This window comes from Symphalangus syndactylus, chromosome 4, assembly GCF_028878055.3.
Source record: "Symphalangus syndactylus isolate Jambi chromosome 4, NHGRI_mSymSyn1-v2.1_pri, whole genome shotgun sequence".
NCBI lineage: Eukaryota > Metazoa > Chordata > Mammalia > Primates > Hylobatidae > Symphalangus > Symphalangus syndactylus.
Genome location: NC_072426.2, coordinates 45,860,863 through 45,878,060, shown reverse-complemented (window position 1 = coordinate 45,878,060; position 17,198 = coordinate 45,860,863). Strand labels below are relative to the sequence as shown.

At 51.9% G+C, this 17,198-nt stretch overlaps 1 protein-coding gene and 1 non-coding gene across 3 annotated transcripts in view; both read right to left on the bottom strand.

Moving 5' to 3' along the window:
• SLC29A3 (solute carrier family 29 member 3) overlaps positions 1–16,962 on the bottom strand; it is a 44,761-nt gene extending 27,799 nt beyond the window's left edge. The window contains exons 1-2 of one of the 2 annotated variants that reach the window (XM_055274600.2): positions 16,893–16,962; positions 13,119–13,417 (exon numbers count right to left, since the gene is read on the bottom strand). In XM_055274600.2, coding sequence (XP_055130575.1) covers positions 13,119–13,417; position 16,893 — 300 coding nt within the window. In that variant the 5' untranslated portion in view covers positions 16,894–16,962. The remainder of the gene's footprint in view (positions 1–13,118; positions 13,418–16,892) is intronic. The other variant, XM_063637916.1, reaches the window with a different exon arrangement.
• On the bottom strand, positions 10,812–10,915 carry LOC129481464 (small nucleolar RNA U13). The gene has a single exon (XR_008657451.1). It is a non-coding gene; the product is annotated as a small nucleolar RNA U13 (small nucleolar RNA).
• Positions 16,963–17,198: the final 236 nt, after the last annotated feature.

Here is a 17,198-nt window from a genome sequence, read left to right as displayed (position 1 = left end):
GTGGCTCCCTCCACCATCCCGAGGTGCCTTCTGAGCTCCATCCTTTGTTTCCTGCCCTCCTTTTGTTAAGTGTGGGGGTGGTGGTAGGAGAAGCTCACCTCCCCTGGCTTCATGACCTCTACCCATGCATCCGTCTCTTTGTCCAGAACAAACGCTTGGGGGTCCTGCTGAGCCCAAACCCCGAGCTCCTCAAACCAAAGGCCTTCAAGAGAAGACTCCCAAGCAGCCCCTCCGAAGGCCCCATGGTCATCCTCCTTTTCTCAGCCCCTCTTCAAAGCTTCCTTGGTTTCTCCTTCACCCTCACCCCAGTCAATCACATCTACTGGCCCCGTCTCCACATCGCCTGACTATGGCTCACATGTCCACCCAGTCTCCCCTCAGGTTCTAGCCTCTCCCCAAGGCATCCCCTCCACGCCTCTGCTCAAGCTCCTCCGTGGGCCTGGCCACCCTCAGCCTCCGCGCCTTATCAATCAGCCTCCCTGAGACTGCCACGCCCCTCCTCCTTGCAGCCTCGCCTCCAGGCCCCTCCTGCACCTTGCTGCACTGTCCCCTCGCTTGGCTCCTTTGCAGGAAACCTTGGGGGCTCCACTTGGAGAAATGATGGGGCACGTGGAGGAAAGCGTGGCTGACAGCCGATTCGGGGGTGGTCTCAGGCAGCTGCCTAAAGAGGGGTTTTGTTTTGGAAGGTACTTGGGAGCTCTGGGGGCTTCTCAATGCCAAACAGTATGGGGGGCAGTGCTGGGCGTAGAGGGAATCACCGGGCAGAAATGGGTGGAGGGAGCAGATGGGAAGAAGCAGGTGGCAGTGGTTAATTTATCCATTCATCTATTTGCTCACTAAACGTGAAAGGTGGTTGACCTTCTAGAGCTCATTGACTCATTCAACAAACGATGGCCAAGCACCTTGTATGTGCCCAATGTGTTCTAGGAACTGGGGATGCCATTGTTCTAGTGAGGGAGGCACAAAAAAAAAGAAAAAAAAGAGTCAACAGCAAGTGGGGGGAAAAGACTGCAAATTAGGATAAATGCAATAAAACTAAAAAATAAATAATTGGGGCCGGGCGTGGTGGCTCATGCCTGTAATCCCAGCACTTTGGGAGGCTGAGGTGGGCGGATCACGAGGTCAGGTGATTGAGACCATCCTGGCTAACACGGTGAAACCCCGTCTCTACTAAAAAATACAAAAAATTAGCCGGGTGCAGTGGCGGGCGCCTGTAGTCCCAGCTACTCGGGAGGCTGAGGCAGGAGAATGGCGTGAACCCGGGAGGCGGAGCTTGCAGTGAGCTGAGATTGCGCCACTGCACTCCGGCCTGGGTGAAAGAGTGAGACTCCGTCACAAAAAAAAAAAAAAAAAAATTGGCTAACCTAGAGCCTGGACAGTGGGAACAGCATATGGTTGGCCCTGAGTCAGGAATGAGCTTGATGTGTTCAAGCCTCCACAGGGGTTAGCTGGAGTATGGATGGGGATGGGGGAAGGGGGGATGAGGCTGGGGCCCAGGCAGGTCCGGGTGTGCAGGCTGTGGTGGAGGTGCACTGCGGGACCATGGTACACAATCCAGCAATGGCGGTTCTTCCTCCCGTCCCTGTCTCCTCTCCACAAATACTCAGAGATGGATTCATCCTTCTGCAAATATTTACTGAGCTCACTAGACGTTGTAGACATGGGAGATTCAGCTCAAGTTCCTGCCTCTATGGAACTGCCCATCTAGTCAAAGAGATGGCTAGCAAATGTATAAACAAATAGATAATAGGCCAGGCAGTGGTCAGTGATATGAAGACAAATTCAGCAGGGTAAGTACCTCTATAATAGATCACAGAACTGGGAAAGAGCCGTAAGGGAGTGTTCCCAGTCCAGTGGTTGGCAGCGGGCTACCCCCGGGCCAAATCTGCCCTCTTCCTTTGTGTGAACACTGGAACGCGGTCGGCCTTCGGTCAGCCCATTTGTTTACATATTGTCAAGGGCAGCTTTCACTCTGCAAGGGCAGGGCTGAGTAGCGAACAGAGATTGTGGGGCCACAAAGCCTAAAATACGAACCATCTAGCCCTTTGCGGGAAAAGTTTCTGGATCCCAATCTATGGTCTGATATCTTCATTTCTCAAGGGAGGACATGGTCTCAAGTCACCCAGCAAGTTTGAAACAGTCAGAAACAGAAGCCAGCTCTCCTGAATCCAGTCTTTCTGCCAGGCAGGGTGAGCAAGGAAGATGGAAACCTCATTTCTATCTACCCTTATACCCTGCCTCGGCCAAGCCTTCGCAAGGTCCCCTAGCAAGGGGCAAGCTGACTGCTTTGATTCTTATCCCCTTTATTCCCTCCATGTACTCTCAGACTGGAACCAGAATAGGCAGAGTAAGGGCTCAGAAACCAAGGGGTCAGAGAAACAGGGAACCTCATGGATCCATGCACGAGTGACCCCAAGCTCCCTGAGGATGAGCTGATCAGAGGCTCAGCCACTGCTGATGCTCGGGCCAGCCAGTCTTTCCTCTTCTGCAGCCTGACTTCTGCCATGTGATAAGGAAAAGAGGAAGAAGGCCTTTCAAGAAAACTCCCCACCTACCCACGCAGCCCTTGCCTGACGGGGGAGGCTTCTGCATCCCTCAGAGGGTCCCGTGCATCAGTGTCACAAGGCTGATGACCAGGGACAAGGGTCATGCCCTGTGGCCTGGTGGTAATGAGGAGGTGGTCTGGGGGTGCTCCAGCCTGTCTCTGTAGTAGAAAACCTTAGGGACCATCAGGAAGAGGGAGTCCTTAGCCAACCCCTGGCAGGCACTTCCTCAACAACACACCGCTCCCGCCTTGGGGAGGCTGTTTCTCTTTGGAGGTGCATGTGGGCCAAAACCACGGGCTGCTCTAGGCCTCAGGTGCCTGCATGCAGACAGGCACAGACATGCACAGAAACACAGGCACGTAGGGAGAAACAGCAGCTGTCCTCTGCCTCCACTAGAGTACCCATTAACCCATTAAACAGGCAAAGGCTGTTCCACAGTCCTCCCAGGCAGTGAGGACCGGCAAGAGGCCAGCAAGGAGGCCCCAGGCACCCAGTGCCGCAGACCCTTCCCAGGCTGCCTGCCCGTGTCAAAAGCGCTGGGCTCCTCGGTGGAGACTCTAATTTAGGTTCCGCTCTCTGGACACTTGTGATGATCAATCATGTTAAAGAGACACTTGAGTACTTAAGGTCCGGGCCATCTTCTAATTTGTCCAGGAAATCGCCTCTGGATTTTAAGGATATATGCAGGAAGAAATAAAATCGAAGGCAGAGAGGGAGCAGTCGATAGCCTGGAGGGCAAAGGAGCACAGCGCGGGTGGGGAAAAAGGGTCGTGAGCACTTAGGGAGAAAATAAGAAGAGAACTAGAGAAGCTGAGGCCACCAAAGGCATGACTGACAGCATTTCAAGCTAGGCTTTTTTCCCATCTGCAGGACGCAGCAAGAGCTAAAAACAGACGAAAACGCCATCACAGGTGTATTATTTATTGGGGATGGCATGCTGGCTGGGCCCGCAGTTAGAATCAGAGGGTAGACAAGGGGATTTTTTAAAATGACTCACTTTTGGTTCTAATTTTTAAAAATGGTTTAGAGCAGTCATCCACACCAGCCGAAGCAACTGGCAGCCACTCACGCACACCCAGTGGCAGAAAGCCTGAAGCTCATCCTGCCTGACCTCAAACTCCCCATCTCCTTTCCCGGGATGACAAAGCTCGGGCAAAATCCCACTTTAATAGGCTTCTTTCTATGCGGGGAGGAGGGGTGTTGTGCCCTTCTCCACTCTTGGGAATTGTGCTCTTAAAAAGTGGATTGCTGGTAGGGTGCAGTGGTTCACGCCTGTAATCCCAGCACTTTGAGAGGCCAAGGTGGGCGGATCACTTGAGGTCAGGAGTTCAAGACCAACCTGGCCAACATGGTGAAACCCTATCTCTACTAAAAATACAAAAATTAGCCAGGTGTGGTGGCGGGCGCCTGAAATCCCAGCTACTCAGGAGGCTGAGGCAGGAGAATCGCTTGAACTCGGGAGGCAGAGTGAACCCAGGAGCCAAGATCGCACCACTGCACTCCAGCCTGGGCGATACAGTGAGACTCTGTCTCAGAAAAAAAAAAAAAAAAAAGAAAAAAGAAAAAAAGAATAAAAGAGGATTGCCAAAGGGAGTCTAATATTGTTTCCATTTGGAGAGAGATCTGAGTAGCACTAAAATGGATCTGCAGGAACACCACCTGGCACAAAGGAAAGACTCCTGGATACCTGCTCCCCTGGCCAGCTGGCATCAGGACCACCTGGCAACAGTGCCCAGGCCTCACCCGGGGAGATAAAGTCATCAGGGAAGGGTCCAGGAATCCGGATATTTGCCAAGTGTCTCAGGAAATCTGATACTGATTCACGTACCCTGGGCTGCCGCCCCCATTCTGGTCTTATTAGCTATGTGGCACCACTGAGTTACTTACTGTCTCTACTTTCCTCCTCTGTAGAATGAGAACATGACGCATCCTCATAGATGGCTACAAAGTTAGGGGGAAACAGGCAGAGCAGGGTTTCTCGAACTACAGGTTGCACAGCTCATTAAAGAATATGAAATTCATTTGATGGGTCACGACCAGAGTTTTATTTTATTCTATTTAATCCTTTGTTGCCTTCTTTCTTACTAAAGGTGAGTGAGCTGTCTGCATCTTTTTCTGGGACCCTTCTCTGTGCACCTGAGCCCTCTGGCCTGCTCATGGGCCTCCCTGAGCTATGCTCCCTCTTCTTCATCACGCGTTTTTCCTTCTCTGCTGGATCATTTGCTTCCATACACAAACTGCCTGCTATGTCTCTCGTATTAAAAACAAAATAACAGAAAATTCTCCCCCTTCTGAATCACAGTTCCCTGCAGCTTGTGCCTCATTGTCCTGCTCCCATTTAAAGCAAAATTCCTTGAGTTTGCTGTCTCCTCTGTCTCTCCCCCCATCCTCCACGATGCTGCTCCCCAAGGTCACCATGAACCTGCACAAGGTCAAACTCAAGAGCAAACTCTCCATCCTCATCCTGCATGGCTTACAACCAGCACTGCCACTGTTGCATCACTTACTCCTCCTTGAAACAACAGTCAGAGTGGAGTTTTCTTTTTTTAAGTACAGATGCAGCTTCATGAAACTGCTGTTTGCATTACAGACACAAATGTCTTGCCAGGTGAGATAGCCATCATGCTCAAAAAAATTTTGAAAACGCTGATATAAAGCACTGGGGTTAAGACCACAGATACCTGGGTTGACAGGGCCCAGGTCTGAGTCCCAGTCGTCACTTACTTTGTACCTGGGAGAAAATGACTTAAACTTTTCAACCTTGGTTTCCGTCTCTGTATAATGGGTATAATAAACCTATGTCTTTGGGCTGTAAAAAAAAAAAAAACAACAAAAGATCATGAAAAAAAAAAAGCTTCTAGTACACAGTAGATTGCTTAATAAATATTGCTGAGTTAATGAACGAATCTGTGCCCTTAGTGCCTGGCACATGGTAAGAGCTTAGTAAAGGCAGTGAATGTTGGGATTTAGTGAAGTCCTCATGCAGCAGCCACCACCTATAAGGCACGCCATAACTGTCAGGACTTTCCAACCCTACCTGTGTCTGCAGCGTTATGTAAATGCTGCCAGGTGGGTCTGTGGGCAAAAGGCCCAAGGGCCACAGAGCCTGCCTCCAACCCACATAGTGGGTAAGGGCACTGCTAGATTAGAGTCCCTCTGTTGCCAAATCTGGGTTCCTCCCAGCTACTTTGTGGTCCTATGAGACAGGACCAATCCACCTTTCACCCAGCTATGGAGCCTTTACCAAATAGATGTCCTGTGACTCTTAAACCTCTGGGAACAGGGAGCCTCCACTCGCTGACACAGCACAGAGAAGTTACCCAGCTGGGCCAGGGCCTCAGGATGGCCTCTCTTCTGCTCTCCCAGTTTCACTTGCTCTTGCTTTGTGCCACCCCAGGTGTAGGATGCCCATGTTGAGCCCAGTTGGCCCTATCACTCCTTTTCCAGGAGCCTGGGAAATTGGAAGGAAGAGGAGGGTGGCTGTGGAGCCCCCATCTCCTAACTACATCCCTTGGCCGCCTGGCCCAGCAAAGGGGAGCATTACCAAGAGGAAGGGCAAAGGCTCTTCCAGGGGCCGCCATGGCTGGCGTGGAACCGTGGGCTCGTGGGTGCAGCTCAAGCCCAGAGCATTTCCGTTAGACAAGCACCGAACCCTACAACCACCTACATTTGTAGGGAGTCCCATGAGGAACCCCACACTCTGAGGTAGACTAGGCCAACTCCTTGGACTTCCCACAGGATGTGGCCCTAATTCTCCAAGGGGGAAACTGTCCCCTTCACTGCCAGGTTTGACAACTTGACTTGCATGGCAGAAGTTCTCCCAGAAGGCTCACCTAAGTCTCTCATGATGTAGCCTTTGCCTGTTTAATGGGTTAATGGGTACTCTAGTGGAGGCAGAGGACAGCTGCTCTTTCCCCCTATGTGGTAACATTTTACTTGAATCATAGTCCTTTTTGTTTTGAGACTGGGGTTTCACTATGTTGCCAAGTCTGGTCTCAAACTCCTAGGCTCAAGCTTACTGTTCTGTTCTCCCACCTCAGCCTCCTGAGTAGCTGGAACTACAGGCACACGCCACCACACCTGGCCTGGATCATGGTTCTTATCTGGCTACACATTAGACTTATCTGGAGAACTTAAAATGCTTGTGCCCAGGCCCCTCACAATGAATTAGAATTGGGTCAGTGGAACACATGGGATGTGGTGTATTTTCTTTTCTTTCTTTTCTTTCTTTTTTTTTTTTTTTTTTTGAGACAAGAGTCTTGCTCTGTTGCCCAGGCTGGAGTGCAGTGCCACAATCTCGGCTCACTGCAGCCTCTGCCTCCCAGGTTCCAGTGATTCTCCTGCCTCAGCCTCCCGGGTAGCTGGGATTACAGGCGCAAGCAGGTGGGGTATTTTCTAAAAGCTTCCCAGGTGATCCCGATGTGCAGCCAGGGCTGAGTGTGCCAAGGTAGACAGATAGCTTGGAGAACATGCTGGTTATAAGCATGGGCTCTGCAGTTCTATCACTTGCTAGCAAATGACCTTGGGTCAGTGGCCTAAAATCTGTGAGCCTTGGTTTCATTTGGCAACTGGGATGGCAGTACCTAACTCACCAGGATGTCATGTGGAAAAAGAAGATGGCAGGTCAAGCAGGATGTGGGTACAGGCTGCATGGCAGGGACTTGGTAACCTCTGATAACCTGTCCTCCAGTTTCCTCTTCTGCACACAAGCTCATCCTGCTTCCTTTGAACACTTCCTCCTTGGATTGGGAGGTCAGCCCTTCAAGGGCAGATCCCAGGTATGCTATCTTGCTTCTTTGCAGGGCTGAGAGACTGGACCAGAACTAAGGGACTGGAAATAAGGGGAGGGGATGCCCTAGGTCCCCCACTTGCTGAACCAGCTACCTTCCCTATGGCAGGAACCCCACTTCATGTCTATGCTAACACACCTGAAAGATCAAAACTCCTTTACTGGTAGCCACTGTAACTCCCAGATCTTCTCCTGCTCCCTTGCAGAGCCATGGCATCACTATCATGGATTGGGTTGTGGAGCTTTCCTTCTCAGCCTTACAATAACTAATGTGACAAATATTTATGTGCTATGATGTGTTGGGTGCCATGCCAGGTGTGCCAGGGGCACAGGATGTAGAGTAAGAGAGTTTTATTCACTGGCAGGGGAGGCCTCCTCATCTGTCATGGTGGATGATAACAGTTACTGACTTATGGGTGCTGCAGGGCTGCATGAGATAAGGCAGGCAAAGTGCTGAGAGCAGCAGCTCCCACCCAGCCAGCCCTTGGTCTCCATGAGCTGTAGGGCAGGAATGTGATGGGGAAGTATGATGCAGCTCTGAAGACCCAGACATGGAGCCCCTAACTCAGAGAGGTGGCTTCAGGGGACATGCCGAGGGATGAGCTGCTTCTGTCTCCTGCCTCACCCCCGGGACTGAGTGTTGGGGTACCTCCTGGTAAGATGGGGGGATGGACAGGGGCATCAGTAGAGTGCCTGGCCCGGGTCCCAGCCCTGCTGACACTAAGTCGGGCTGTAGGTCCCACCCGTGACCTGGCTGCGTCCTGCAGGCCCTTAGAGAGGAGTCCCTGGGCAGACTAAGGTACACAGGAAGGACGGTGTGGAGAGCGGCTGTGGGGGCCTTGCAGCAAGGAATGGCCAGGAGAAGGTGCAGACACTCTTCTCTCCAGGGTAGGAAGTGGGGCTTGTCCAGCTCACTGTTTTGTTCTTGGCCAAGGGCAGCCAATACAGGCCTGCAGGAGAGCCTGGGGGAGGGCGAGGAGGCCCCATAGGGCAGGGGATGGCTTACAACCCCAGAGCCGGGGAGGACCTCCAGCTAAACAGGTCAGGTAGGGAAGGGACAAGGGACACTGGGTCCAGGACCCAGGCGTAGAATCCAGGCACCTGGGGTTTCAGGCTGGAAAAGGAGGCCAGACCAAGGGCAGGCTCTCCAAAGGAAGGAAGACGGTGTTTGGTGGAGTCAAAGCGTGGGGGGTGGGGGGTGGGGAATCTCCAGGATAGTACCCTACATACCACTCTCTGAGTATGAATGAGTCTGTAATCATCTGTCCACCTCAATGCCCCGTGAAATTCTCTATAGCCCTTCCTAGCTGTGTAATCTCAGGCAGGTTATCTAGCCTCTCTGAGCCTCTGGCTTTTTGTCTTAAGAAAAGGGTTACTAAGACCTGCATTGCAGAGCTAATGAGAAACAACACATGCAATACCTGTGCCAGGACGGTGGGCCCAGAGTCTGGCTCAGACAATGGCGGCTGTTGCAGGCCCCTGTGCCATCTTTTCTTATCAATTCTTCCTCATTTATGCTCTAAATTTTTTTGGCCCTGGGCCAATAGGCCTGTGGTAGATTTATTGGAGGTTCTTATTCCAGAGAATAGAGACACGAGGGCAGAGTGAGCAGGATACTTTCTAAGCCATTCCCACATTTGTCCAGGAAGAAGGAAATGAGCCCACTGACCTTGAAAGTGACATAATTTGGGGGAGGGGGTGTCTGGGTAGACCTTCCTCCTGGGTCAAGCTCCCCATCAAATGGCATCCATCCCCAGAAAATGTTCAAAGGAAAGTACAGGAAAGAATAAACATCTAGACCCACCGCTAATTGAGTTGCAGGTGGTGGCTAGAGACAGGCCCATTTGACTCTCCCCCTCCTTCCCCTGAAGTGGCCCTCAGGTGACAGGGCAGACGGGCAGCCTCTCGCAGGGAAATCAGGAAGAGAGGAGGAAAGAGCTGGGGAGGGGGGTGGCTGGGATGAGGAATGAGGCAAAGAAAAATGGCCTGCAAAATGCAGAAATGCCCCAGCATTCTCGCTTCCCAATCCCGGCCCATGAATCGAGGGGTGACAGGTCTCTCATCTCCGATGCCAAGAGCCAGGAGCTCTGGGCAGCCGAAGGTACTACATCTGCACCTGCCAGCAGTTGGAGAGAGGCCATAAAGCATCGTAGCAGGGCTCAGAATGCCAAGTGCCTGCAGCTGGGAAGGGATCGCCTTGCGGTGAAAGCAGTACACGGGGCGAGGGCTGCTCCCAGAGCCAGGCCTGGACACCCCTCCCTCCAGAGGCTGCTTGATCCCAGGTGCCTGGCGGTGGACGGAGGAGGGGCAGGGCAGGTGCACACGCAATCTAGCTCTGTGCCGGCCGAGACAGGCAGGGACTTTCTGGAGGAAGCCCGGTAGGCCAGGTGATTTACTGGGGCTGGCAGAAGGCTGGGACGTTGGAGTCACTGGTAAATAAAAGCGGATTGTAAAGCACCCGGGCTAAGCCTGCGCCTGTGGAAATGCACCAGGGCTGCAGGCAGCTTAGAAGCATGGGCCCCATCCCCAAATGATCATCACAATAATAGTGTTTATGAAGCACTTCGGATAGGGGTGCCAGGCCCTGTCCTAAGTGCTTTTTAACACATATTAATTTACTTAATCCTCACAACAGCCCTAAGAAGTTGGTGGTGGTATTATAATATCTTCCTTTAACATACGAGAAAGATGGCTGGGTGTGGTGGCTCATGCCTGTAACCACAGCACTTTGGGAGGCGGAGGCAGGCGGAACTCTTGAGCCCAGGAGTTTGAGACCAGCCTGGGCAACATAGTGAGACCCTGTCTCTATCAAAAATACAAAAAAATTGGTCAGGCATGGTGGCGTGCGCCTGTAGTCTCAGCTCCTCAGGAGGCTGAGGCAAGAGCATCACTTGAGCCCAGGGAGGTCGAGGCTGCAGTGGGCCTTGACCGCACCACTGCACTCCAGCCTGGGTGACAGTGCAAGACCCTGTCTCAAAAAAAAAAAAAAAAAGTACTAATATAGTCCAGAAATACGAGGCAGCACAGAGAGGTCACAGAGCCAAGCCCCATCCAGTGCACCACAAACTCTACTGTGCCCTTCAGTCACCCGAGGGGCTTGGTAGCTCGCAGGCCCTGTCTAAACTGGCCTCGAGTGGGTGGGAGACTGCATTACTAACAAGCTCCCAGGTGAGGCCGCTGGTCCGAGGACCACACCTTGAGTGGAGAGGCTGTAAACTACTCCACTGCATTCCTGTGGCACTTTCTCAGCTGTAGAAACGGTTTATATCCCATTGCTCTGGCCCCGGGAGGCATCCGTGAATTCCTCAGTTAACAGAAAAGGCCCTCACAGGTGTCAGATCGTGGTGGGAGTTGAGGGGTGGAGTACAGGAGTGTGGAAGTGTGAAGTTGTAAACATATCAATGTCCACACCCCAGCTCAGGCTAATCCAATCAGAATCCCTGGGCGTGGCCCGCATTGGTATTTTTATTCCTTTTCATCGGATGGGTAATGTGCTGATGACATAACAAGGTTTGAGGGAGGCCCATCTCACACATGTGCGTGGAAACCCAGTCATCACACTCATGAACTACAAAAGGACCCTGGACTGGTATTTTTTAAGAAGCTGCCTGGGTGACCCACATGTGTAGCCGCAGTGAGTCCTTGAGATGGACAACAGGGATGCCTCCCTCGCTATGGCAGATTCATGCCTATAAAACTGAGGACAGCTCCTCGGGACGAGGCCAAGGATTTCCTTCTGGGAAGCAGTGATGAGCCACCTCCTGGGCCACTGGAAGGTGCAGCTGGGGTCTGCTAGCATACCCCCTTCTTGTTTCTGATGCTCCCCTGGAGAAGAAGGGCACAGCTGGGCAGCTGGCAACATCTCATCTTGGCATTTGTCGGAGAAGCCCTTGCCTCCCCACGCTCTCAAGTGAGAACAGACACCAGACAGGGTCAGCCGTGGAAATGGAGGCTCCTGATCAAGACTCTCCTTGACCTAACTTTCGTCAGGCTCCTCCAAGCCCCATCCTTGACCTTGGCCCCACTCCCCATTCCTGACTTCTGCCTGCCCAACTCAGTCTTAGCCAAGAATCCCTCGAAGTCAGATTAGCCAGCATCCCCCCACCTTTGAGATCTGATCAAGTTCCTCATTCCCCACCTCTGATGTATAGCTGTCCCTCCACGTACTCAGGGCATTGGTCCAGGACTCCCACCTATACCCAAATCCACACATACTCAGGTCCCCAGTCAGCCTTGCGGAACCCGGCTCTCCCTGTAATCAGGTTTTGGACTCCATTAATAGTACATTTTCCATCAGCATTTGTTTGAAAAACTTCACATATAAATGAACCCCTGCAATTCAAACCCATATTGTTTAAGAGTAGACTGTGTAAGTCCTAGGCCTGCTTTCAACAAGAATTCTGTTGGGCCAGTTGAGCCAGAATATTCCCTTATCTCACATCTGATCAAGCTCCTCACCCCACTCAGTATACTCAAGGGATTGGTTCCAGGATCCCCCCATATACCAAAACCCAAGCATACTCAGTCGGTCTTGCAGAACCAGGAACAGGAAACGTCGGCCCTCTGTATATGCAGGTTTAACAACTCACAAATATTTTCCACGTTTGGTTGAAACAAAAATCTGCATAAAGTGAACCCTTGTTGTTCAAGGGTCGACTATGTAAGTCCTGGGCCTGCTTTCAGCAAGCAGAGGCCTCGCCTTGACGTCTCCTCTTAGAAACGTGCCATCCTCTAGCCCCTCACGCTGCTCCTTGGCTATAAATCCCCGTCTCCTTTTCAGAGTTAAGCTCCATTTATCTCCCCTACTACAACAGTCTTAAATAAAGCTTTCCTTACTGTTTTAACAAGTGTCGGTATAATTTTTTTCCTTAATCCTCTTCCCCTACTGCCCCCACCTCTCTGGAAAAGTCACCCAGCAAAGTGAGCAGCCCTGTCAACTAAACAAAACTGACTCCTCACCTGGACATTGAAGGCCCCGGGCAATGATCTCAAGACCTCTTGCTCTTACTTGTGCCCCAAACACAGCTTCATAGTTTGTCATACACACCTGAACTTTCCTCCCATTCTGCCGTTGCTCAGCCTTTTTCTTCTACCTGGATCGTTTCCTCCCCTTTCTTGAAACCCACCAACTCCCAAGTCACAGCAATCTCTCCCATGGTGATCAGACGAATTATCCCTTCGGATTCATTTTCTCTATCTTCCATAACAGAACCTCCCATTTTAGCAGGCACATGGTTCTGAGATAAAGCTACACTGAAAGACTACATTTCCCAGCCTGCTCTGCAAGCTGATGTGGTCACATGCCTAAGTTTTGACAAATGCAATGTAAGAAGAGCAATGTGTGTTACTTCCAGGAAGTGTTCTTACAGGCAACAGGCATTTCCTCCTTCTCCTCTTGCTTCTTCCTACTGATGTAACGGCTGGACCTACAACAGCTGTCTTGCACTATGAGGTGGCCTTGGCCATGAAAGCTGCACAGAGGTGAAGCAACTGGGTTCCTAACACCATAGAACATCATACCAGCCTTGGGCTGTTCCCACCAGAATTGAACGTGGGAGAAACATGACCTTCCATCTCATTTTAGTTACTAGTCTTTTGGAATTTTCTGTAACTCACAGCTACCATACATACCACATGGAACCATAATTTGCATCTTCTTCCCAAGCTAAACAGTAAGTGATCTAAAGGCTGGAAATGTGTCTGAAATCTCCATCTTCCCCTGCATGTGAGGCATGAGGCCTCTGTATGCTCCCACCAGCCTTGCAGGAGAAACATGCCCTTACCAGGATGTCTGAGCCCTCAGGGACCTCCCCCGTGGCTGGGCTGGAGGAGTTGCCGAGTTTGAACATCCAGTACTCCTTGGCAGTGACAAAGAAGTTCCATGGCAGCAGACTGCCAATGCCCAGGCTGAAGAAGATGATGTATGTGCCACAGAAGCGGTCCTCGGGCCTCTGCAGGCCAGGGGGCGGGCGGTCCAGCAGCTTCTCAAGCAGTGCCTCCTGGTCAGCTCGGAGACTGCTGCTTGTGGTTCTGTAGGTGGAGTTTGAACTGTGCTGAAAGTCGTCCTCTGAGACAACAGCCACTATTGGAGCAAGGAGGGCAACAGAGACAGGGTAGGTGAGTAGAAACTGAGGCTGGGGGACAGCTGGGGACCCACCCAGCCTACAAAATGACCATGCCCCCTCACCCTGGGCTCTGTAAAGTCACCAAAGCCTGGTTGGAGAGCTTCATTTTAAGGATCAGGGAGAAAGACAAAAATCAGACCTGGAGAAGGGCAGGATGTCAGAACTGTAAGTGTCCTCAAGGTCACCCCAACCATGCAAGGGCAACAGAGGTAGCAGTAGCACATAACTGTGGAATAGGCTGGGTTTTGTAAAACACTGCATGATAGTGGGGACTGTGGCAATGTACCCAGAAAGGCAAACCTGGCCTAAGGGCATTCACAGCTCTGTGCAGCCATAAAAAAAAATTAGGACCCTTAACGGGCAAAGAATGATCTCTAAACCCTATTCGATTTTATGTGAAAGAAATAAGGAGCAGAATAGTGTGTAGAATATGCTACTATGTGTGCAAAAAAAGTGGGGAGAGAAAATATACATACACATATGTATTTGTATATGCACAGAATATCTCTGGAAGGCTACATAAGAAGTTTCTAACAGTGGCTGTCTCTAAGGAGGGAGATGGGGATGGTGGGGGGCGGGAAGGGGGACTTCCCTGCATTCTTATTTGTGTCTCTTGAATTTTGAACTAAGTGACTAGTTTATCACCGGTTCAAAAACAAAATTAAAAGTGTAAATAAAAATAAAAACATTCAAATTAAGTAATAATTATTTAAAAACTGGTAGTGTCCAGGCCTGCCTCCAGAAGCTGGTGTGTGGCCTCTGATAGTCCATTCCCATTTCATTTGTGAGGAAAGAGAGGTCCAAAGAACTGAAGGCCATAGGCTACGTAAATGGCCAAGCCTGGGTTTGCAGCACCTGCCTGGGTCCCACCTCTGCTCATCACACCCTACAAGGAGCTAGCCACTTTGAATCTATGGTAGTGCCTAAGACAAATGGAAGAGCCTAAGCTGCCAGCAACTATTGCTTACATGGCCTTGGGCAAGTTACCACATTTCTGTGCCTCAATTTCCCCAAATGTAAACCCAAGGAAGCCGTTTTTATGATAGTTATGCAACTGCAACTGGCTGGCAATGCCTGGCCTGTAAGCAGCTGTTGAACAAATGTCAGCATCTCCCTGGCATCCTGGGCCTGTCGCATGGCTGGCTGGCTGCTGAATTTAGCTGTAAGGTAGCATGCCTGCTTCTTTGCTCTACATAGCACCTAGGATGTGGCAGCAGCTTGATAAATGAGAAATGTCTCCCAAAATGCTGAGGATGGGACACGTCAGAGTCCCTTCTGCAGTAGCCTCTTCCCTACCCAATAAACTAATAAATAAATGCATCTTGGTTTCTATAGAAGGCTAAGCCTAACTCAAAGCATCGTACCAAGAAGACTGGGGCCTTTATTCCCTGGTGGGATGGGAACACCTCCTCACATGGGTGCAGAACCTTATCCACTATTTCAGGAGAACCTCAGAGCATCCCTTGGAATTAGGCAGGGCAGAAAACATTGCCCCCTTTTTTCAGATGGATAAACTGAGGTCTGGAGGGCACTTGCTATGTCCCACAAATAGAAAGAACTCCCAATAGCTAAACTTAAATCCAGTAATCACAAATGCCAAGGTCTGTGCCTAACAGAGGTCACACTTGAGGCTGACAACAGCCTAATATATTAGGTACTACTCTAAGACCCATTTCACAGATGAGGGGTCTGAAGCTCAGAAAGGTTGAGTAACTTGCCCAGGGTCACATAACTAGCAGATGGCAAGAGTGAAGTTACACAGCCAAGCAGACTGGGGCCCATGCTGGACTCCTCAGCACACCTGGGAGGACTGACTGGGAATGGGAATCTGTGTCTGCTGGTTCCAAGTACAGGCATCCTTCCTGCAAGCCTTGAAGCCAGTTGAGTCGGGAGGGGCCCAGGCACACTGCAGGCACCCTTGTCAATGTTTGCTGAATGAACGGACTCTGCATGACCAGGACATTCTCCCCTGCTGGAGTAACATGTACCCTGGAGCCAGCAGGTGGGAGGCCACTGGATGCCCAAGTGCAATGCATCCAGCCAGCAGGTCTATTTTAAACTCTCCTGGTTAGCAGAGCCCCTCCCCAGCCTGGATTCGCATGGAGGCCAGCATTAACAAGCTCACTGTCTGGAAGCTCACTGTGTGGAAAATCTCTTTTTCCACATGCACCCACTCATAGAGGAAAAGCCATGTGAAGGCACAGTAAGAAGGAGGCTGTCTGCAAACCAGGAAGAGAGCCCTCATCAGAAACCAAATCAACCAGCACCTTGATCTTGCCCTTCCCAGCCTCCAGATCCATGAGAAACAAATTTTGTTTAAGCCACCCAGTCTATGGTATTTTGTCTGGCACAAAACGGTACAAATGTAACAAGCTCACTAGTTACATTTTAAAAATTAGTGTTTAAAATGTAAAAAATAATCATGATCCACCCACATAGAACAAGAGAGAACTGGCAAGTGGTTCTTTCCAGAGGCTCCAGCTACCTGTGGGGGCGGCTAGAAGGACCACCAGCCCTGTCACTCAGGACCACACCTGGCTAGGGCCCCCTTCTCAGTTCCCGGCGTCTATTTGTCAAGGACCATTCAGCCTTGACTGAGCTTCTGAAGAAGGAGCCAGGAATTTTCTCTAACCAGGGTCACAGGCCAGGGCACTGGAGTGAGCAAAGTCTTATTAGTCTTTATAAAAGCTAGCTGCTGGCTTTATAAAAGCTAGCTGCTGGCTTCTGGATTAAAAAAGAAAAAGGCAGGCAAGGAAGTGCCCAGCCTTCCCCAAAACAGGCTGGCTGTGGCCTGGAACGTGCTCCTGGGTCACTTGCAGGAGCCCGGCCATGCACAGAGGGGCGGCCCCGCACAAGGAGGCAGGCACTCCTGGGGCCGCGGCAAAACCTCATCTGGGCGGGAAGCCTGGGTGCTGGTTCCAAAGAGGTTCCTGACTCTGGCTAGGTGGCTTTCCCCTCTGTGCCTCGATTTCCTGGGCTGTGAACCGGGGTGGGGAGCTGGTAGGGCTAACCTGTGGGAGGGCACTGGGAAGCGCAGGGCACCGCCCACTGGCCGCGGCAAAACCGGCTTTGCGGTGTAAACAGCCCCAGCCTCAGGCCCCGCAGCTGGGACCGAGAGAATCAGCCACCGTCTGGATACTTCGGGCCGACGGGTCCATTTCAGGCCCCCACCATACAGGCGGTGAGGTCCAGTCTCAGGGAGGAGGAGGGGAGAGGATTTGGGGAAAAGAAGATAGACACCCAGAAAGAGGGGTGGCAGAGAGCAAGGAGGGAGACGACGGACGGTGGGGAAGGGACCACGGATGGGGCAGGGTCCTGCGGCTCCCCTGGCAGCCCGCAGCCGCCCCCAGGGCCCGGGAGAGAGGTCACTGAGCGCGAGTCTGGGGGCGGCCGGGACCGGAGCCGGAAGAGCCCGAGCCGGCCCGCACTTACTGTCGCCGCTTCGCCGCGCCGCCGTTGCCTCCGGCGCACGGCCAGGACCACTGGGCTTGGCAGGCGGCAGGCGGGCTCCTCCCCCGGCCCCGCCCCGCCCCGCCCCTCGCGGCACCACGCCGCCGCTTCCCCGTTTGCAAACACGCCTTTTTTCCTTTGTCTACTCACGGCGCGCCGGGCCCCCCCTCCTGGCGCTGGGCTGGGGCCAGCCTGCGCCCGTTTTACAGGAGAAAAAGTGAGTCGTCCAGTCTTAAACGCACTGCCCATGCTTGCGATAGGTGCGCGGCGCATCAGGCCTCCTGGTTG